The 22,503-nt window shown below is 53.6% G+C and overlaps 1 protein-coding gene across 1 annotated transcript in view; it reads left to right on the top strand.

Annotated features, from left to right (window-relative positions):
• LOC103345127 (ATP-binding cassette sub-family A member 13) overlaps positions 1-22,503 on the top strand; it is a 347,717-nt gene that overhangs the window by 300,923 nt on the left and 24,291 nt on the right. The window contains exons 50-51 of the mRNA XM_070059456.1: positions 2,049-2,152; positions 8,229-8,321. Of these exons, the coding sequence (XP_069915557.1) occupies positions 2,049-2,152; positions 8,229-8,321 (197 nt within the window). The remainder of the gene's footprint in view (positions 1-2,048; positions 2,153-8,228; positions 8,322-22,503) is intronic.

Genomic DNA, 22,503 nt, shown 5'->3' on the forward strand with positions numbered 1-22,503 from the left:
TTGCTGTTGCAAGATCCAAAATTGAAGACTAGTGTAAAATCTCATACTCTGGAGTCCAATGTTACACACTAGCAATTGCACAGCCTGCTGTTTACAAACAGCAAGGTGAGGCTGGCTGTGCTAAAAGTTAGCAGCCCTGAGACCTGAGCATCCAGTACTTGCTGCAGAACTTGACTGTGCTCAGTCCAGCTCGGGACATCTTCCTCAGTCAGCCAAGGAGCCCTCCTCTGGAGCCGTGTCCCAGGCCCACTGCACACCCTGAGGGGGCTCTGCCACGGACCCTGGCGCTCTCTGCCCCGGACATGCGGGAGTCTGGAGTCTGACTGGTTCAGACTCTGCCTCTGCTACTCCCGCAAGCAAACTTGCCTGTTTCGGGTCTGCTTGCTCCTCATCTGAATGGTTCTGGTGATAGGATCTGCCGCAAGAGCCGTAGAAAGCAGTAAATGGAATAACCTGCGTCCAGCACGTAGCCCCGCCCTTGGCACTCCATAAACCCACAACCTGCATCGGTCGCTGTGTTGACAGTGTCTGTCAGTCATGGGGGAAGCGATACTGCTGATGTCCAGAGAGGTGAGATGGCCTCCCAGAGCTGACGCCAAAGTGGGAATCAGGGAAACGCTGGACCTGAACGATGCACTGTCACAGCTCTCTCACTGCGGCCGTAGCTGACCCTCATGCATCTCCTGTTTGGCAGAAAGGAGTGTTTTATTTTTCTGCCTGGTGACTTCCCTCCCTCCCCACTGCCAGCCTTGCTTCTGTTTTCTTCTTGGGAGAGGTGATGACTCAAAGCTCTCAAGATAAATGCGTGTGGTGCTTCCTGCTCAGAAATGCATCGTGGCGTTAGACAAGATTTCTCTCCAAGGTGGTTCAGATGAGAAGTGCCTTGGAGTTTGTTGAAGGAGTAAGCTTCAGGTTCCAAGACAGTTTCTTTGATGAAGCTGTTTCCTGCCGTCATACGCCTTTCCAGGGGATGTCCTCTTGGAATTGTGTGACGGTTGGCTTATCGAAGCAGATCATGAAGGGGAGCCAACCTGAGGTGAAAATAATCCTGGCTTCTCCCCCGCCCCTCCCCCAGATAAGTACCTGTCTCCTGCCATCGGATCAGCTCAGTGCGCCGGCCGCAGCGCGCTGGCCTCAGTGGCCATTGGAGGGTGAACCGATGGCAAAGGAAGACCTCTCTCTCTGTCTCTCTCTCACTGTCCACTCTGCCTGTCAAAAAAAAAAATTATTTCGAATTCTGTGTCAACCAATTTAAAGTTATTTCCTTGGGGTCAGTTGTTGGAATATTATGGTATCCCTTTGGTGATGTCATGATCCCTGATTTATTTTTTATGTTCCGAGCTCACATTTGGAGAATGCTCCTCTCTTCCTCCTTTACTGAGTATCTCTGGGAGGGAAACGTCCTTACCAGCCAGTCTGATGTTCTGTCAGACCTTTCCTATAGCTGTGCCGACTGCACATCTCTTGAATATCCTTGCTATGAAGGGGGACTTTTAATATTGGGTGACTTTTCTTCTCAGTCCCACAAAGCCAGGCCAGATGCCAAAGCCTTCTCAATCGCTCTTCCTAGAACATTGCTCTGAAATGCTCCCGTGTGTCTGTCTGCCCTGAATCCCAGAGCTACGTGGGCGGCTGGTGTGAGATACTCACACTTGTCCTCTGTGGGGTCACCCCGGGAAGCCAGCCTTGGACAAGAGTGGAGTGAGGCCTGCAGGGAAGCCTCCCACAGGCGTGAGAGGCCACGGCTTCTCCGCCCTGCTCCCGGCTGCTCTCGGCTGTGCAGATCCCCTCAGCAGTCTATGATGCAAGACAGAAGTGGGCCTCCTGGGGGGCGTCGCGCAGAAGTGGGCAGCCAGGCAGCCACTTGTGAGTGTGGCTTGTGGTTCTCACCTTCCCCTTCTGGCTTTGTTGAGAAGAGTGCACGAAGTCCACAGAGGGGCCTGTGGAAGCTGAGCGGGGACATCCTCTCAGCCTGGGCCTGCGTTGCAGAGTGCAGCTTTCCACGTGCGTTTTCCGGTGTCCATCGCCGCTTGTTTTCTTTCCTGCAGGATGAGCCCAGCTCTGGGATGGATCCCTGCTCTAAGCGGTACCTGTGGCAGACAATCCTGGCAGAGGTCCGGGAAGGCTGTGCCGCGGTGCTGACCTCCCACAGGTGAGCCCAGTCTCCGCTCGTGCTGTTTCCTGAATGAGGCCGTGGAGCACTGGGAGTGCAGGGTGCATCCTGGCCAGAGATGGCACGGCACACTCAGCCTGCCTTGCTCTAAAGACGGTCCTCCGTCTTTCAGCATTGTGCTGGTGATACGGTTGTCAATCTGTATTGTGTAGTTGGGGGTGGGGCAAGGGGAGGAGGGAGAGGGAGAGGGAGAGGGAGGGGGAGAGGGAGAGGTTAAATAACATACCCAAGGCCACAAAGCAAGCAGGTAGCTGAACTGGAATTTGGGCTGAGTGATTTTTATCGATGGACCGCCCAAGGGTGAGAGCCAGACCGTCTCTCAGGTCTTCCAGACGATCTGCCGACTCCTCTCTGTGCAAGGACTCTTATCCCAGTCGGTAGAATTAGGTGAGACAATCAACAGGTTACTATCTGCTCAGATGTTTTCTTTCACTTTAGAATTTTGTAATTAGCTTTGTAAAGTATTGGCATCTTTTGAACTGCATGATACACTGTTCTAGGACACACAGCAATGCAAATGTAGAGTCCATAAAACCAGGTCAAGGGGATGAGCAATATGGTTTAGCTAATAGAAATCCTGAAGATACAATGGAGATCAGGCCTTATCCCTTCGCTTACGTAGAATATGCTGAGTAAAGTGTCAAGATGTTAGCATCTGAGATTTTTCCACACCACCGCCCATTCAAAGCCCCAGCCCAGGAAACCATAGATCTGCCTTCTGCTCTATTCAGCCATCTTGGTCTGCTCTTGGCTGTATTTATCATAGCTGCATTGATTTTTTTCTGCTAAATATAAAGTCTAGAGTCACTTAGAAACAACTTCTATTGACTTCTTTTTTTCCCCTGAGTATGATTCACATATCCCTGTTTTATTTTTTGCATGCCTTAATAATTTTTTTTATTGAAACCTGAACACTTTAGATTATTGTAGAGCTCTGTGTTCTGATGCACCACCTCTCCCTTGAGGCTGTTGTTATTGCCATTTTTTTGTTTGTTTGTTTGTTTTTTGACAGGCAGAGTGGAGAGTGAGAGAGAGAGAGAGACAGAGAGAAAGGTCTTCCTTTTCCATTGGTTCACCCCCAGTGGCCGCTGCAGTGGGCGCACCGTGCTGATCTGATGGCAGGAGCCAGGTGCCTCTCCTGATCTCCCATGGGGTGCAGGGCCCAAGCACTTGGGCCATCCTCCACTGCACTCCCTGGCCACAGCAGAGAGCTGGCCTGGAAGAGGGGCAACCGGGACAGAATCCGGTGCCCCGACCGGGACTAGAACCCGGTGTGCCGGTGCTGCAAGGTGGAGGATTAGCCTAGTGAGCCGCGGCGCTGGCCTTGCCAGTTTTTTTTTTTTTTTTAAATGCTTATCCTTTTTGTGTTGAGGTTAGTCTATGAAAATTTCCCATCAATGAGTGGCTATTGATGCCTGTGTTTGTTTTTAAATTTGTTTACATTTTTTAAAGACTGATTGCATAGGCATGGCCCCTGTTTTCACCTAGGCTAGTCACCAGCCTGTGAGTGGACAGAGGTTGGGTTCATCCCTCTTGTGTTTCTGTCCCCTCCCTGTGGATCTGTCTTTTCAGGCCACTTGCAAGCTTTCCCAGTTTTCCTGGATTCTTTTGTGTCTTCCTTCCTGCTGTGTTGACAAGGACTATGATGGTCTTGGGCTCTATGCATGCTATAGCCACATGATTTAGTCTACGGGAGCCACCTCTGGCAGATACTGGAGATGCTGGACCCTTCCTGCTTGCTTGCCCCAACACACTCCTGCACACGAGCGGTGTCACTGGGCCCGGCACTGCTCAGTGACCGAGAGTGGCTGCACCCTGTAACCAGGGCAGAGGCTGCCGATTCTCGTGGCTGCTTGTTGGGGCGGGTGGGGAGGGTGGCTGCAGCCCCAGGCTTTCAGCCCACAAACCGATGCCCTTCTTACTTTTAGCAGTTTGCCAGCTGCAAGTGCTTCTCAGATTTTGAGTAATTAAATCAATTCCCAGCATCCTGAAGTAGTCATTTTGTTAATTTTATCCAGAATTAAAGTTGCTTTGGGGAAAAGAGTTTCCAGTTTCTTCACTTGGGCACAGCCAGAAGTTCTACCTCTGATTTTTTGGTTTGTTGTTTTTCTGTTTCTTTTCAGGAAATGTGAGTTTATTTTAAAGTTAGTTAAATCTGATGCATCCCCTCTTTACCACGATTTGTGTATTTCTTGCTAATGATGACTTTGCTGGATTTGTTTTGCTGGAGTTTTTGAGGGACAGGATCTAGGGAGGGGTGAACCGTTGTCACCACACGCGTGCCACTTATTTCTCACGGGGCACATACTTGTGTAGACTTCTCAGGAAGGTCACACATCCATGCACTTCACTCTTAAATCTCCCTTCACGGTGTGTGTTCGTGCCCCCAAGTCTGCCCATAGCCATGAGATGCAAAGATCCAGACTGTTTTATTTTTGTTAAGATTTAGTTATTTGGCTGGTGCCGCGGCTCACTAGGCTAATCCTCTGCCTTGCGGCGCCGGCACACCAGGTTCTAGTCCCGGTCGGGGTGCCGGATTCTGTCCCGGTTGCCCCTCTTCCAGGCCAGCCCTCTGCTGTGGCCCGGGAGTGCAGTGGAGGATGGCCCAAGTGCTTGGGCCCTGCACCCCATGGGAGACCAGGATAAGTACCTGGCTCCTGGCTTCGGATCAGCGCGGTGCGCCGGCCGCAGCACGCTGGCCGCGGCGGCCATTGGAGGGTGAACCAACGGCAAAGGAAGACCTTTCTCTCTGTCTCTCTCTCTCACTGTCCACTCTGCCTGTCAAAAAAAAAAAAAAAAAAAAAGATTTAGTTATTTGTTTGAAAGGCAGAGCGACGGGGGGAGAGTGTGTGAGCAACCCATCTTCCACCTGCTGGATTCATTCCCCAGATGACCACCGTGGCGGGTCTGGACCAGGTCAAAGCCAGGAGCCAGCAGCTCCATCCAGGTCTCCAGTAGGCGGCAGGGCCATCACCTGCTGCATTGTCAGGTGAATTTGTCAGAAGGCCAAAGGGAAGAAAAGCCGGGACTCGCCCGCACTGCGGCATGGAATGCCAGTGTTGCAGCTGGCTCAGTTACACTGTCTTCCCCTTGCTTGACGATTTGTCTCTGTGGACTGTGCCCCAGAGGGTGACCAAGTCCTCACTGCTCCTCACACGTCACCGACTCACCTGTGAGTTGCTCTCCTTGTCATGGTCCATGTCGACTTTCCTGTATCCCGGCTCAGGTGGAGCAGACAGCACAACACCAGGTCAGCAGCTTGCTCTATTTCAGCAGGACCCAGATTCACCTGCGCTGCTGCCCGCACGCATCTAGCTGCAAGGGATGCTCAGCACAGCCATCCCGATGGGAACATCACTGACACGGACGACAGGACGCTTTAGCACTGCTGCCCAGGGATGAAAATAGCCGTGCTTCTGTAGAAAGCGTAGATGATACAGAGCGAGCAAAGAAGGACGTAAAGCCACCATCACTTTCACTTGTCAGCGGCTGCTGATCATGCACTTCACATGTTTCTGCCCCCGGATGTTTTTTCACAGCGTGTGCCTTTTTCTTAATGTGCACCATCATTTTACTGCTGCTGTGTCGGTGCTTTCCCCAGCGTGTTAGCTGCTCGAAAGACCACTGTTTCAGTGCTGATTAGCAGGATGCGTTCACCCACATGTGCGTTATGGTATCCTGAGCTCACCCGAGTCCAGTTTCTTACTTTTATAAGTAACTTGCTGCATACATCCATGGTGTCTGTGTTCCCTAGGGCAAGGTCCTAGAAAAGGAATTGGTTTTCAGAAAGTTACACCAGTTTACTTCCATCAGCTGTATGTGAGATGATTTACTTAGAATTACTGAGAAAATGTTTTTTAGCTCTGAATACCTTCTGATCTGAGAAATCATTGTTTTCATTTGAAAAAAGGATGCAAAAGGCACATTTTTCTCTGCAATGTAGCAGAGTACACATGATAAATGTATTTCTGGCTAGAAAATAGTTTCAAATTAATTTATTTGAGGGATAATGGTGAAATTTCTTGATGTTTATTAGCCATGAACAGTTCTTTGAATATTTTGTATGTTTTATTTGGCCTCTTTTCTGTATTGGATTTATTTTGTTTGGCTAATATGTGAATTTTTTTTTATTGTAAATAGGTCAACCCCTACTCATTCTGTTCGTTCTAAGTTATTTATTTATTTATTCATTTATTTGAAAGAGTTACAGAGAAGGAGAGGCAGAGAGAGAGAGATTGTCCATTGGCTGATTCACTCTCTAAATGGCCGCAACAGCGAGATCTAGCCTAGGCCAAAGCCAAGAGCCTCTTCCAAGTCTCCCATGTGGGTGCAGGGGCCCAGGTACTTGAGCCATCTTCTACTGCTTTCCCAGGCCATAGCAGAGAGCTGGATCAGAAGTGAAGCAGCTGAGACTAGAACCGGCCTGTATGGGATATCGGCACTGCACATGGCAGCTTTACCCACTAGGCCACAATGCCGGCCCCTGGCTGAGTGATTTTAAAAGTGTATTTTCAATTATTTTTCTCATGGAGTCAACAAATTTAAAATTTTATTGGTATAACACTCTATCTGAATTATAATAATACAATTTTTTTGACAGGCAGAGTGGACAGTGAGAGAGAGAGACAGAGAGAAAGGTCTTCCTTTGCCGTTGGTTCACTCTCCAATGGCCGCCGCGGCCGGCGCGCTGCGGCCGGCGCACCGCGCTGATCCGATGGCAGGAGCCAGGTGCTTCTCCTGGTCTCCCATGGGGTGCAGGGCCCAAGCACCTGGGCCATCCTCCACTGCACTCCCTGGCCACAGCAGAGAGCTGGCCTGGAAGAGGGGCAACCAGGACAGAATCTGGCGCCCCAACCGGGACTAGAACCCGGTGTGCCGGCGCCGCAGGGCGGAGGATTAGCCTAGTGAGCTGCGGCGCCGGCCATAATAATACAATTATAAGTTATAAGTCTTTAACACTTTTATTATAAATTAAAACTTGCATTTATATTTTATATATAATGAATTCACTTGTATTTTATACTAATGTAAAATTTTATGTTTATATTAACAGTATACTACTTTATTATCCTACTTTTTAAGTTGTAAAAATTGTCTCATTTTGAAAATATCCATTTTCCCTTTATTTCAGACTTCCTTTCATTGAATCAAGATTTCATTTGTGCCCTCTAGTGAAGTTTCTTATTCCTTTCCTTTTTTTTAAGATATATTTATTTATTTGAAAGTCAGAGTTACACAGAGAGAAGGAGAGGCAGAGAGAGAGAAGGAGGGAGGGAGAGAAGAGAGGGAGGGAGAGAGAGAGGGAGGGAGAGAGGGAGGAAGGGAGGAAAGAAGGGAGAGAGAGAAGGAGGGAGAGAGACGGAGGGAGGGAGGGAAGGAGGGGGAGGAAGGGAGGGAGAGGGAGGGAGAGAGAGGAAGGGGGGAAGAAGGGAGGGAGAGGGAGGGAGAGAGAGGAAGGGGGGAGGGAGGGAGGGAGGGAAGGAGGGGGAGGAAGGGAGGAAGGGGGGAGGAAGGGAGGGAGAGAGAGGTCTTCCATCCACTGGTTCACTCTCCAGTTGGCCGCAATGGCCAGAGCTGTGCAATCTGAAGCCAGGAATCAGCAGCTTCTTCCAGGCCTCCCACGTGGGTGCAGGGTCCCAAGCACTTGGGCCATCTTCTACTGTGTTCCCAGGCCACAGCAGAGAGCTGGATTGGAAGAGGAGCAGCCGGGTCTTGAACCAGAGACCATATAGGATGCTGGTGCTTCAGGCCAGGGCGTTAACCTGCTGTGCCCCAGAGCCAGACCCTCTTATTCCTTTTCATCAAATGTTCACTTTAATTTGTCAACGTCATACTTGTTTTGTGGTTTTGTGTTATTGCTAAATGTTTCTCCAGTATTTATTTTGGAAGTGGTCCTACTAGTGTGTAGACCTGCTGATAACTCAGTTATGTCACTGTGACCAGCACAGCGTCTGTGTTCAGGGCACTTTGTTGATCGTCATGAGCGTTTGTCTTACGTGCACAGTTAGCGGGCGGCCTTGGCGCGGGTTCACGTGTGTCTTCTTCCTTCCCGCAGCATGGAGGAGTGCGAGGTGCTGTGCACGAGACTGGCTGTGATGGTCCGCGGCAGCTTCAGCTGCCTCGGCTCTCCCGAGCACATTAAGGACAGGTACGCCCGCGTCTCTGCTCGCCGAAATGCTTCCCGTGGAATCGACCCTGGCGCAGTGTTGTGAGCAGGTCCTGCCGCACAGCACGAGGGCACAACCCCGGGGAAGGCAGGGGTGCGTGTGCCCTTAGGAGCGAGGCACAGGACCCCCAGCCAGAGGCCAGGTGTCTCCCTGCGGCATTCTGCCTGGCTAAGATGTGATGATGGGGCGAGGGGAAGCCAGGGCCGGAAGCACCCTGGTGTGCAGGGCTCTGTCCCCGTCCACGGGGCGTCGGGGGCCTGTCTTCCACCCCGAGAGCTCTCGTCGGTGCAGGAGGGAGCGTGGGTTGCTGGGTTCTTTCTGCTCGGTCTAGGAAAGACCAGAGATGTTTTCCTGTGCCCGTGGTCCCTTGGCTGTCCTCGGGGTCCGCTGTCTCTTCGTGTCTTGTATTCCGTTTTCTTTCTGCTCGATGCGTTTGTTGCTACGTCCATGAGCATTTTTGGTATCCTGGTATACGTTAAAAAGAAGAAAAAAAACTTCACAGTCACCTGAATGATTTGCTAATTTCCCTTTAATCTGCTGTTTCACTTGTGAATTTACGGTGATGAACATGTTTTATTTTCATTTTTCAGTGATTTTAGGCTAGACTTCTCAAGCAGAGTTGGTAAATGGCCATACATACAAAGTGTGAATTTTTTTTTTTTTTGGAGGAAATCACTCATGCTTTGGGGTGAGGCGTATCAGGGAGCTAAGTTCCCAGTGGCTTTAGGTAGGGCCGTTGGGGTGCTCGGTCCCATTGCTGCTTGCGGCTTAGGGTCAATCGCTCGTCAGATGCACCTGCTGGACACTGCACAGCTTCAAGGGGCAAGCAGTAGCTCACACCGGGGACCTTCATGGACGTCTGCGTAAGGTCCGCAGCCCCGTCCCCGTCGCTGGCTGACTCCCCTCTGAGTTTAGCCGCTGCCTTTCAGGCCTTTGTGGACCTCAGCCCCCAGAGCCAGTGCATGGAAGCCCTGGGGAGAGTCTCTGCCCAACGCCGGGCTCTGGTTCTGGGCAGTGACCCGTGGTCTGAGGTCAAGTCGTCACTGAGCACGAACCATGGGTCTTCACCAACGGGAAATGCCTTTTAGGGCCCACACTGAGGCAGCGCAGTTCATCCATTTTTAAAATGACCTGTGCTTTCGTTCTGTACCAAATAACCCCTGAGAAGTATACATCTGACCACGGATGACTCCATGAGGGGCAGCATTCACGAGTAGCCACACAATGGGATATTGAGGCTCTATACCCGGGGGTCACCATCACGGTGGCCATTTCTCTCCCTGTGACCTGGAGCCCCTGACAGGGAGGGGAGGCCTCAGGACAGCTGCCCTCCATGACACCCGCCTGTCCCTGGGCCACCTGCCTCCCTGTGGTCCCTAACTCAGCAAGCAGCCATCACCTTGACAGCCTTGTGGCAAGGGAGGACAGGAGCCACTCCCCCAGGGTTTCGGTGACACCGACCCAGGATGTGACCCTGGGGGTCAGTGTAGACGGATTTCATAGGGGACCTGAGTGCATGTGCTGGGCACTGCTGGGCTGCACAGAGAGGGACACTGGCATGAGAGAGGACCCGGCCTCAGGAGCGCTCTCTCCCAACCCCTCGGCTGTGCCGTGGCTGCTGGACACGGTGCAGATCTTGCCCCCGTGGACGTTAGGAGCCAGCCAGGACCCTTCAGATCAGGTCCAGGCAAAGCCCCCTGGGGCAGGAACCTGAGGCTCCACCGCAGGGAGAGGCCGCCCAGCTGTGCACAGCAGCCCTCCCCTAGGGAGGGGGAGGGACAGTGGAAAGGGGGCGTAAGGATGAAGTAAAGAGCCATGAAAACTGAAGGGGAGAATGTGGTGGGAGCTGGGGCCAGACAGGGAAAGGAGGAGAGACTGCAGGGGGCTCTGCAGGGAGCCACAGGAGATGCCCCCGAGTCCTGAGAGATGGGGCCTGGCCCCCTGTGCCTGGAGAGCAAGTGCAGGTGCGGGCATCCCCCTCCCAGCGATGGCAGCGCCGCCCGTCCTTCCTGCCTGACCTGGCCCTGGTTCCTCTCCCTCGACTTCTTTACTGAGTTCTGAGTACGTCCCACGTGGACGTCACGCTCAGAGAGGGGCCCCCCACCCCTGAGGGACGGCAGACCCCACCCCCCATTCCTTTCTGAGTGCCAGGGCCACATCCTGTGGCCTGCTGGCACCTGCCTCCTCCCTTGCCTGCTGCCGTGCAGAGCATCTGAGATGCGGGCGGCTGGCAGATCCGGAGACACCTCATACCATAAAGGGGGTGCCGTGCGCGGTCCCCGGGGGGGGAGGGCGCGTGCCATGAGGGGAGCACTGGAGGGCACCTGACACGCCGTCCTCGGTGTTTCCTCGGGAAGGAGCAGGCGCAGCAGGCACACGGGCTTAGGATGGGTTGGTCAGGGCCTATCTCAATTGCTGGGTACCCAGCTATGGGGTGGTGAGGACAAGTGGACAGTGGCCCAGAGTGTGAGAGGCCCATGCAGGGGCTGAGGGGTGTGGGCTGTGGGCCAGTGGATTTGAACCTGAGAGGTGCACTTGTGGGCAGGCTCCTGCCTCTCAGAACTGGCCAGTTCCCCCAGGGACAGCCCCGCCACAGTGAACAGGGCCAGAAGCCAAAGCCTTAGGTGAAGAAAGTAAGAGGTGACTGTGACCCACGCCCTCGGGCTGGGGGGCTTTAGGGCCACGGCGTGGGGCCCTCACGCTTCCTCCCCTGCCACAGTCCCGAGTTCTGGTCTTCCTGTCAGTCTTTCACCAGGTTATTTCAGTGCTACGGTCTGCACTGTGGATTTTTGCTCACTTGACCGTACTGGAGTTTGCACTAAACATGTTTCTGGGGTACAGTCTGCACATCCCTGGGCTCCACGGGGCCCTTGTGCACCAGTCATCAGTGATGGGGAGGGCCGCTGGGCAAGCACTGGCAGTGACCGTGTAGGCTGCGTGTGGCTGTGGAAAACGGGTCGCTGCTGCCAATCTGATGGTGTTCCTGACCCAAGTGAGCAACCAGAAATCGTGATCAACATTAGCTTTCAGTGGTAGGAGTGAGGCCGTCTCCTTCTGACTTGTAGTCACGTCCTTAGCATTCATTCACCAAGGGTAGCAAGGGCGTGCAGAGGTCGGTCCCGTGCAGCCTGGGCTCTCTGAGCCCTGAGGTCCCGGTCCCACCGGGTTAAAAGGAGATTTTGTCCTAGGTTTCATTGGGTAATAAAGGCCTCACTACAGATGCAGAAGCAAGTTAGAGGAATAGCCGAAGCAGAGTGTGAATTTACAGGAAATCCTGCGTCTAAGTAAGTCCTCTGCTTGTTTTGAGTATTCCTGGAGCGTTGCCAGCCTTTGTGGTCTGACTCGGTTTCTCAGACTGGGCGTGTGCGTCCCTTGGTGCTGGAGGAGTCTTGGCGGTGGGAAGCTGTCGCGGCCTTCACGGTGCCCTGTCCACATGGTGTGGACTGCAGATGTCTCCAGGCTGTGGCGAGTGCTGTGTAGGGAGCAGCTGAGAGCCCATGTCTGGTTCGCACTCTGCCCTGTCACAGGGAGGCTGACGGGCCGATGGGGTGTGCAGTTACAAGGCAAGAGATTCTGCTAGATCCCCACTGAAGCCTAGGTGGTGGCCACGCCCTTTCTGGAAGCCTGGCTCACTCCGTGGCTGAGAGGAGAGGGTGATGCTGGTGGGGTGTGCCAGGGAATGGGCAGGCAACGGGCTCCCTGCTATGTGTGTTTTCTTCAACGGCCTGGGCCTCTGGACCCTGGAGTGACCGCCTTTGCATGGGCTCCAGGTCTGGGTGAGAAGGTGCCCCCCGTCCTTGCAGCCACGATCCAGTTCCGGGCTGAGATTTAAGGGCTCAGGTCAGAGACGACCTCAGGAGCCAGGCCGTGTCCAGCTTAGGGATGCAGGCCAGTTCCTCCCTTGTGCCCGGTGCCTGTCCTCCCACCCCTGGCTGCATTGTTGCCTGCAGGCTTTGTTTGGCCGGCTCTCCGCTGTGCCAGTACTGTCCACCTCCACGGATGCTCACGACGGCACCTCCTTCCGCCTCGCAAGGCCACTGCCTTCCAGAACGGGGGGGGGGGGGTCTCTTCCCTTGGCTAACCTTCTCATCTTAAGCAACCATTTGCACCCTGCTTGACAAAAGATGTGACGGTGTTAACTTTCTGGGAAAATGACTTGGTCAGTTGACTGGTCAGCCCCTGAAAAGACTTCATGTTTAATCTCTCATGGTACTGCCCTCTCTCTGCACCTGCGGTATCTCAGTACTGCTGTGTCCCTCACCTGTGCTGTGTCAGTACTGCTGTGTCATCACCTGTGCTGTGTCAGTACTGCTGTGTCCACGCTCCTGTGCTGTGTCAGTACTGCTGTGTCCATCTCCTGTGCTGTGTCAGTACTGCTGTGTCCATCTCCTGTGCTGTGTCAGTACTGCTGTGTCCATCTCCTGTGCTGTGTCAGTACTGCTGTGTCCATCAGCTGTGCTGTGTCAGTACTGCTGTGTCCCTCACCTGTGCTGTGTCAGTACTGCTGTGTCATCTCCTGTGCTGTGTCAGTACTGCTGTGTCCATCTCCTGTGCTGTGTCAGTACTGCTGTGTCCATCAGCTGTGCTGTGTCAGTACTGCTGTGTCCATCACCTGTGCTGTGTCAGTACTGCTGTGTCCCTCACCTGTGCTGTGTCAGTACTGCTGTGTCCCTCACCTGTGCTGTGTCAGTACTGCTGTGTCCATCACCTGTGCTGTCTCAGTACTGCTGTGTCCCTCAGCTGTGCTGTGTCAGTACTGCTGTGTCCCTCACCTGTGCTGTGTCAGTACTGCTGTGTCCATCTCCTGTGCTGTGTCAGTACTGCTGTGTCCATCACCTGTGCTGTGTCAGTACTGCTGTGTCCCTCACCTGTGCTGTGTCAGTACTGCTGTGTCCATCAGCTGTTCTGTGTCAGTACTGATGTGTCCATCAGCTGTGCTGTGTCAGTACTGCTGTGTCCATCAGCTGTGCTGTGTCAGTTCTGCTGTGTCCATCAGCTGTGCTGTGTCAGTACTGCTGTGTCCATCACCTGTGCTGTGTCAGTACTGCTGTGTCCCTCACCTGTGCTGTGTCAGTACTGCTGTGTCCATCAGCTGTGCTGTGTCAGTACTGCTGTGTCATCTCCTGTGCTGTGTCAGTACTGCTGTGTCCACGCTCCTGTGCTGTGTCAGTACTGCTGTGTCCATCAGCTGTGCTGTGTCAGTACTGCTGTGTCATCTCCTGTGCTGTGTCAGTACTGCTGTGTCCACGCTCCTGTGCTGTGTCAGTACTGCTGTGTCCATCACCTGTGCTGTGTCAGTACTGCTGTGTCATCACCTGTGCTGTGTCAGTACTGCTGTGTCCATCACCTGTGCTGTGTCAGTACTGCTGTGTCCATGATCCTGTGCTGTGTCAGTACTGCTGTGTCCCTCACCTGTGCTGTGTCAGTACTGCTGTGTCCATCACCTGTGCTGTGTCAGTACTGCTGTGTCATCACCTGTGCTGTGTCAGTACTGCTGTGTCATCACCTGTGCTGTGTCAGTACTGCTGTGTCCATCTCCTGTGCTGTGTCAGTACTGCTGTGTCCATCACCTGTGCTGTGTCAGTACTGCTGTGTCCATCACCTGTGCTGTGTCAGTACTGCTGTGTCATCACCTGTGCTGTGTCAGTACTGCTGTGTCATCTCCTGTGCTGTGTCAGTACTGCTGTGTCCATCAGCTGTGCTGTCTCAGTACTGCTGTGTCCATCTCCTGTGCTGTGTCAGTACTGCTGTGTCCATCAGCTGTGCTGTCTCAGTACTGCTGTGTCCATCACCTGTGCTGTGTCAGTACTGCTGTGTCATCACCTGTGCTGTGTCAGTACTGCTGTGTCCATCACCTGTGCTGTCTCAGTACTGCTGTGTCCATCACCTGTGCTGTGTCAGTACTGCTGTGTCCATCAGCTGTGCTGTGTCAGTACTGCTGTGTCCATCACCTGTGCTGTGTCAGTACTGCTGTGTCCATCACCTGTGCTGTGTCAGTACTGCTCTCCCATGCTCCTCTGCTCAGAGGTTCAGCTGCCAGCTGTGACAGACATTCCTGCAGGCTTTCACTTGGAAACCTGTGATAATCACCCATGGAGAGCACAAGTGCTCCTGGAGACTTTAGGTTTTGTTCAGGCTCCATTGAGGGGGTAAACATTTACTTCTTTCTTTATAGATTCTTTATTTATAAGGCTTATTTCTCTATTTTGAAAGTGAGAGTTAAAGGGAGAGTGGCAGTTGGAGAGAGAGAGAGAGAGAGAGAGAAATCTTCATCTGCTGGTCAGTCCCCAGGTGGCATAGTGAATAGCGCTGGGCCAGGCTGAGGCCAGGAGCTTCATCCAGGTCTTTCACGTGGGTGCAGGGGCCCAAGCACTTGGGCCACCTTCTGCTGCCTTCCCAGGTGCATTAGCAGGGAGCTGGATCAGAAGTGGAGCAGCTGGGGCAGGAACAGGCGCCCATTTGTGATGTCGGTGTTGTCCACGCTGACTTTACCTGCTAGGCCACAGCGCCAGCCCGAGGGTTAATATTCAGACTTTGAATTCCTTTGCTCCCTACACTGGGTCCTGCTTTGTTCTGAAGCCTGGTCGTCCCTGTTCCCCCTTCTTCTATATCTTGTTTGATCCTAGCAGGTGGTCAACAATGCTCGGACCTTGAGTGTTGGATTCCAATTATTACCTGAATTTTACATTAATTTTTAAGGATTTTTAAAAAATTTATTTGAAAGGCAGACACAGGTAGATCTTCTGGGGATGAAATTGAAGCTTCCAAAGCCCAGAGTCTGCAGCCAGTAGTGGCCCAGGGTGCCCTAAGGTTGGGGGAGAAGGGAAGGTAGGGGCTGCTTACGAGGAAAACTAAGCCCTATCAGAGCCACGGGACGTTTCAGACCCAGAGACTCTTCATTTCCTGTTGGACATGAAAGCTTTAGGAAGAAGCCGTCGTGGTGTTCACGTAACCAGTGACACCTGGGAGGACACTGGAGAGTCGCGTTAGTAGGTCTTCTTCTACCGAAGGAAACGCAGCGTGATGGTGTGTGGGCTCCCCGGGGACGATGATCCGGGCCCTCGCACCTTAAGTGACACCATCTGCTCAGTGTGGCCACTTGGACTTAATACTGCTATAAGACATTGCCGTAAGCTGAGCGGTTCAGAGGATCACATCACCACCAACGAATCGGCTCATTGGAAAATAGGCATTGACCTGATATGTTTGTGCCACTTCCACGAGCAGGCAGGAAGTATGCACAAAATGGCACGTGGTGTCTTCCGTGCAGTGGGCTGGGGTCTGCTGTGTGCTGAGCTGCCCGTCTCCTTTCACTCTGCTTTAAAGCGTTGTGGGATGCAGCTGCTGCTGCCAGCCGCCGCGTTCATTCTCTTCGCTGCGGATGGTTTTGTTGAGAGAGAGCCGTGCGCGCATCTCTGCAGCTCGGCGTGATGGCGCCGTTAGTCATCTCGTTCGTTTTCACAGCAGCGCGCTGTAGGCCCGGAGTTAATGCTGTCCCCACGTAACTGCCCGGGAGGGGTTTTGGTCATCTCGGGCTGGGCGTTTCGGGGCATGGCTCTCGTCCTGCAGGTTCAGGTCATGAGTGATGTCACCAGAGCCGTCCTTCAGCAGAGGGAAAACCCTGCTCCCTTTCTGCTATTCCCTGCCTGAGCAGGCAGAGTGCGGAGATGGGCGTGGGGGAGACGCTGTTACCTGGCTCAGCTTTTTTAGAACTGGGGACCCAGTCATGGCGCGATTCCTGTTCCTTCCCTCGGGTTTGCCGATCGGCTTCTTACTGGGATGGTGAACGTTCTTTGCTGCCCTCAGGAAACCCATGGGGCGGTGTCAGACAGACAGAGACTGATGAGCAAATGCGTGACCATGACCGCTGTCACCCTGAGCAAACGCTGGTGATGCTTCTCATTTACATAACAAATGGGCCTGAAGGCTTGTGGAGGGCGGAGGAGTTGAGTTCAGGTGAGTTAGGCTGCCCTGTAAGTCCCGGGTGGGAGACACAGCAGACGCTGTGTGTGTGAGAGAGAGAGAACCCTGTGCTCTCAGCCCCACGTCTGAGAAGGCGTCAGAGCTCCCGCGGTTGGAGTTGGGGAAGAAGGAACACAGGCCTGGTGTTTCAGGGGAAGCTCAGTGCCATGGGCAAGGAGCTGGTTACACCGCCACCGGCGCCAGCCCTGAGAGCCCTTGCAGAGAGGCCCGGGGAGAAGTCGGATCACGCTCGGCCCAGCGTGACTGCCGGTGGGATATGGCACAGCCGTACACTTGAGGACTTTGGGCATCAAATCTCAAGACAGGAGGTTTAAGTCCTAGGATAGAAAAACGGAGCCACAAGGGGCAGTGGTGAGAGAGGAGAGGGGTGGCCAAGGGAACAGCCGCTCTCGCTCTCGGCTGGAGGGGGGCACGAGAAGCGGCCCCAGCGGGGAGAAGGCAGCCCTGGTGTAGGCGCCTCGTGGGAAGCTGACTGGTCCAGCTCAGGAGAGGTGGGGGAGTGGGCAGTGGGCAGTGGGGAGGGGCTGGGGTGAGGTCTCAGGGGGCCGTGGGTCATTCATGGTGAGGAAGGTGGGGGAGGTCCGCCCACGTGCCCGTCAGAGGGCAGCGTGCGAGGACCCCTCCAGGCCGCGCTGGCTGTGACCCAGAGGCGTGGGTGGCGCAGCTCCACTCGGCTCTGAGCCCGTGTTTCAGACTCTGGTCACCTGGGCCCAGGCCACCGCGTTTCTTCTCATCATGGCAAACGCAGGCCATGGCAAAACGCTTCCCGTGTGTTGTGTTGTTTGCTCTCAACAACACAGCTGGCTGCCGTTGTACCCACTTCCCCGCCAGCAAACCGAGGCTGCGGAGGGAGGCGGAGGGCCCGAGGCGCAGCTCGAAGCTGCTTACTCCCGCGCTGCCGTGCGGCCTCGGGGCGGCTACCTGGAGCGTGGGCGGCAGCGCCTGCTGCAGGCGAAGTGGTTGTGGAGAGCTGCGTGGCCTGCTGGGTCCGCCTCACGTGCTTGCGGGGAGCAGGCTGCCCTCGCGGCCAAGCTGCGCTGCTGCTGGGTGCTGGTCTGGGCTCTGCTGCTGGGGCCTGCGACTTGGCTTCCTGCCAAGGCATCCAGGCGGGCGGCCGACGGTGGCCCGGCTGTCACCCTTGCCCCACGTTCCCGCCTCCTGGCTTTGGGCTGGCCCAGCCTTGGTTGTTGGAATTTGGGAGATGAACTAGTGGTTGGAAAACTCTCTCGTCTCTCTCTCTCCTTTCTCTCTCTTTCTCTCTCCTCTGTCTCCTCTCTTTCGGTTAGGCCGTCACAAAACACACCAAACACCAGAGTAAGGGAAAGGGTTTATTGGGGAAACCCAGCAGGCTGGAGGGAAGGGACGAAGAAGGAAAAGAGAGAGAAGGAGAGTGTAAGAGAGAGAGAGAGGAGAGGAGCTAGGCAGGAGAGGAGAGGAGCTAGAGAGGAGAGAAGAGAGATGAGAGGAGGAGAGGAGAGCAGACGAGAGGAGCCAAGAGAGCACGTGTTCAGGAACAGGCCCTTTTAAAACTTTGCCGGGGCGGGCAGGGAAGCAGGAGCAGTGAATCCCATTAGGATGGGGGTGGAGCTGGACCACAGAGGTTGGGCCACGTGGCCACCTGGCTTCCAGCAGTGGGGGAGGGGGGCTAGAGCTTGGGATGCAAAATCAGGGTGTAGATCGCGCCATAGATAAAACTGTGCCATTTTCCTAACACTCTGTCTCTCCTGTCCACCCCCCCAGTCTCCTCTCTCTCCTTTGTCTCTATCCTCTGTCTCCTCTCTCTCCTCCACTCTTTCTCTCCCTCTCTCTCATCTCTCTCTCTGTCTCCTCTCTGTCTCTCTCTCTGTCTCCTCTCTCTCTCTCTCCCTCCTTCCCCTTTCCCCCTCCCTCTCTCCTCTCTTTCCCTTCCTCCCTTCTCCCCATTCTTCCCCCCTTTAGTGCAGAATGAGTAATAGACATAAGGCAATGGACAGGGTGCTCCCCTCCTCACCCCTCCTCTCCCCTCCTCTCCCCTCCTCTCCCCTCCTCTCCCCTCCTCTCCCCTCCTCTCCCCTTCTCTCCCCTCCCCTCCTCTCCCCTCCCCTCCTCTCCTCTCCCATCCCCTCCCTTCCTCTCCCCTGCCCCCTTTAGTGCAGACTAATAGACATAAGGCAATGGCCAGGGTGCTCCCCTCCCTTCCCCTCCTCACCTCTCCTCAGTGCAGACTAAGTAATAGACATAAGGCAATGGACAGGGTGCTCCTCTCCCCTCCCTTCTCCTCTCTCCTTCCTTCTCCTCTCCCCTCCCTTCCCCTCCTCTCCCCTTTCCCCTTTAGTGCAGGCTAAGTAATAGACATAAGTAATAGACTAAGTAATAGACATAAGGCAATGGACAGGGCGCTCCTCTAGAGAGAGGGGTTTGCAGTCAGAACTGTGCCCACCGCCCGCGTGACTCTGCAAGGCAGGGCTCTCTGCAGTGGGAACAACTGTGCACATCTTGGGTGCATTAAAAAGACAAGGAGCCCCCCGGGATGTTGGGCTTCCTCTCAGCTGAGCTGCAGACGTCCCCCAAGAGCGACATTTCCACAGCTCGCTGCCCCCCTGCCCCCTCCCAGGCGGTCTCTGGCAGGCTCCACCCACTCACAGAGCCCCTGCATGTTAGCTGACAACATGGCCACATGGAAATAACTGCGCTCCCAGTTTTCATTAAGGCTACTTGTGGCCAAGAAATGAAGAAGAGACACCTACAACAAAGGGGTATGACTTCATAGAGAGGGCCGTGAAGAATTTTTTGGCCCCTCCCTTCTTTTGACTTGAATGCATATATGATGGTTAGAGATGAAGCAGCCACTTTGGGCCAGGAGGCAACCTTTGGGAGGGAGCCCTGTGAAGCAGCACAGTTGACTTTGGATCAGAGGAATGCTTTATCTGCTCCAGACTCTAACGTCACTCATATCCCTGCTGCTTTGGGTCACCCACCCCTCATACACGAATGTAAACAGGATACCGTTCCCCGTGACGTGTACAATGGAGGCCCCGTTTCCTGCTGTTTTCTAGCTCTGCCCAGTGGAGGGATGCTCTGAGGGAGACTTCCGTCTCTGTTGACGTCTGCGTCTCTCACGTGTAGGACAGTGCCTGGAGCTTGGTGTGTGCTCAGAGCAGGAGTGTTAGTGAACCAGGCAAAGTCGGGGCTGCAGACGGAGGCAGACTCTTGGTGGTGATGCCTCCTCCCGCACGGCCGGAGCGGCTCGGACGAGCCTGCGCGCACGTGGCTCTGTCTAGCCTAACGAACGACTGCTACTAACAGCAATTATCGACCCCTGCGATAAAGACGTGCGTTCAGCTCCCATTTATCATGGGCAGAGCGACCCTGCCTTCTGCAGTGTTCACCGTCCTTGGCTGCCTTTAGGAGCGGGCGCTGTCTGCCCGCGGCATCCCCATTAACAGAGACATCAGGTGTGTGGTTCAGGCCTAATTGCTGCCGTGGCCTTGGCAATATTTTGCTGTCACCCCCTCCGCAGGAGAGCCAGGTTCAGCGCGGGTGCTCGCCGGCTGCAGTGCAGACAGCAAAACAGCTGTGCGTTCTGAATGTGAACACGGCCTGAGCATGAGCAGACGGAGCCTCGCAAGGGGGGGATTTCTGGTGGGCAGGGCATTTCCGGTTTAAAACGCATCAGGGTTCGAGTTTGGGAGATTTATTTAGTCTGGGTTCAGTCAGCCTGTACTTGTTTGAATATGTGCGTGTGCGTTCCAAGACAATGCATGATTGCTCAACATTGCTTTATGACAGTTTACAATAATTTTTATTTTTATTTTTATTTTTTTTTATTTTTTTTTTTTACAGGCAGAGTGGACAGTGAGAGAGAGAGACAGAGAGAAAGGTCTTCCTTTGCCGTAGTTTACAATAATTTTTAAAGATTCATTTTAAATAAATAGTGTTAGAGGGCGGAGAGAATAAGGAAGAGAGATCGATCGATCTTCTATCCACTCACTCACTTGTCAGACAGCCACAGTGGCAGGGGTTGGGCCACACTGGAGCCAGAAGCTGGGAACTCCCCGGAGGTCTCCCACGTGGGTGCAGGGACCCACGCCCTCGGGCCACCTGCTGCTGCCCTCCCAGGCACATTAGCAGGGAGCCGCATTGGAAGTGGAGCGGCCGGTTCAAACGTGCCCGTATGGGATGCCAGGGCTTCAAGCTGCAGCTTACCTAGCAGAGCTACAACACCGGCCCCTAGACTGATTTTTAAAATGTGACTTTTTGGTTCCCTTTTGATAAAAACATCTGAAAAACTCTGTCTCAGATTTTGTGACAAAAATGCTGAGACTCTCGTGACCACTCAGTGCCTTGTAATGACAGTGGCTCAGCCCTGGGAGCCTGCAGGTACGCGGGAACAGGCTGCCCCGGGCAGGACGTGGCTGGGCAGCTCTGCCCCGTCGCTTTCTCGTCCTCCTCCTGTAGCCAGGCTGGGGGAGTCTGAAGCCCCGAAACCCACAGGCCCAGCGTGCAAGGGCAAGTGTGCCTCGAGCCTCAGGTGCCGTCACACCCGCTAATGCCCCTTTAGCCAAACCAAGTCACAGGGCCCAGAGAAGAACAGCGAAGCCATCCTCCCGTGGTGGAGGAACACGGCAGGGTTACCTGGCAGAGAGCACGAAGGTGGGCGGAGCCAGGAAGCGGGGCTCCAGCTAGAGTGCGCCATCTCCAGGCATCTCGTCATCAATCTAGTGGGACCGTGGTCATCGTGTTCCTTTGCTTTGTAACTGCTGAACACACACCCTACAGTTGGTCTCGAGGATGTGATTCGACGGTTTTTAGTGTTTTCTAGCTATGTGCAGCCACCTCCAGTTTGGTTTTAGAACATTTTCATCATTTTTTTTTAAACTTTTATTTAGTAAATATAAATTTCCAAAGTACAGTTTATGGATTACAATGGCTTTCCCCCCCTCCATAACTTCCCTCCCACTCACACCCCTCCCATCTCCCGCCCCCTCTCCCACTCCATTCACATCAAGATTCATTTTCAATTCTCTTTATATACAGAAGATCAGTTTAGCATATATTAAGTAAAGATTTCATCAGTTTGCACCCACACAGAAACACAAAGTGTGAAATACTATTTCAGTACTAGTTATAGCATTACTTCACATTGGACAACACATTAAGGACAGATCCCACATGAGGAATAAGTACACAGTGACTCCTGTTGTTCACTTAACAATTTGACACTCTTGTTTATGGTGTCAGTAATCTCCCTAGGCTCTGGTCATGAGTTGCCAAGGCTATGGGAGCCTTTTGAGTTCGCCAACTTCGATCTCATTCAGACAGGGTCATAGTCAAAGTGGAAGTTGTCTCCTCCCTTCAGAGAAAGGTATCTCCCTCTTTGATGACCTGTTCTTTCCACTGGGATCTCACTCACAGAGATTTTTCATTTAGGTCTTTCTTTTTTTTTTTTTTTTTTTTGTCAGAGTGTCTTGGCTTTCCATGCCTAAAATACTCTCATGGGCTCTTCAGCCAGATCCAGATGCTTTAAGGGCTGATTCTGAGGCCAGAGTGCTATTTAGGACATCTGCCATTCTATGAGTCTGCTGTGTATCCCACTTCCCATGTTGGATCGTTCTCTCCCTTTTTTATTCTATCAATTAGTATTAGCAGAACTAGTCTTGTTTGTGTGATCCCTTTGACTCTTAGACCTATTCATCATTTTGAAAGAAACCCCATGCCTTTAGCTGTCTCTCCTGTGTGCTCCCATGTCCTGTGGCCACAGGTCAGACCACAGCTGGCTTCTGTCCCTGAAGGTAACTCTCACAAGTGAGACACACACCGGGGCAGGGGTGGTGACTGGCTGTTTTCACTTCCTGTGTTTTAAGGCCCATCTGTGTCTAGCAAGGATCGGTACGTCATGGCCAAATAGCACACATTTTATTCACCCGTTCATTCATTCTTCCACGGCCTTAGCTACTCTGAACAAGTTGCGGTAAACATTCACGTTAGAGTTTGTGTGAAGCTGTAGATGTTGTCTCTGGGCGCACACGCTGGAGTGAGGTGGCTGGGTCGTGCCGGGGACTGCACGTCTCGCCACCTGAAGAGCTCACAACTGCCTTCCAGATCAGCCCCGGGAGCTCACACCCCCGCGTCCAGCCTGGGCAGGTCTGACTTCGCCGCCGCCGCTTGTCGTCATCCAGGTTTTCACGTTGTCTGCCCTCC

Source organism: Oryctolagus cuniculus, chromosome 16 (assembly GCF_964237555.1).
Source record: "Oryctolagus cuniculus chromosome 16, mOryCun1.1, whole genome shotgun sequence".
NCBI lineage: Eukaryota > Metazoa > Chordata > Mammalia > Lagomorpha > Leporidae > Oryctolagus > Oryctolagus cuniculus.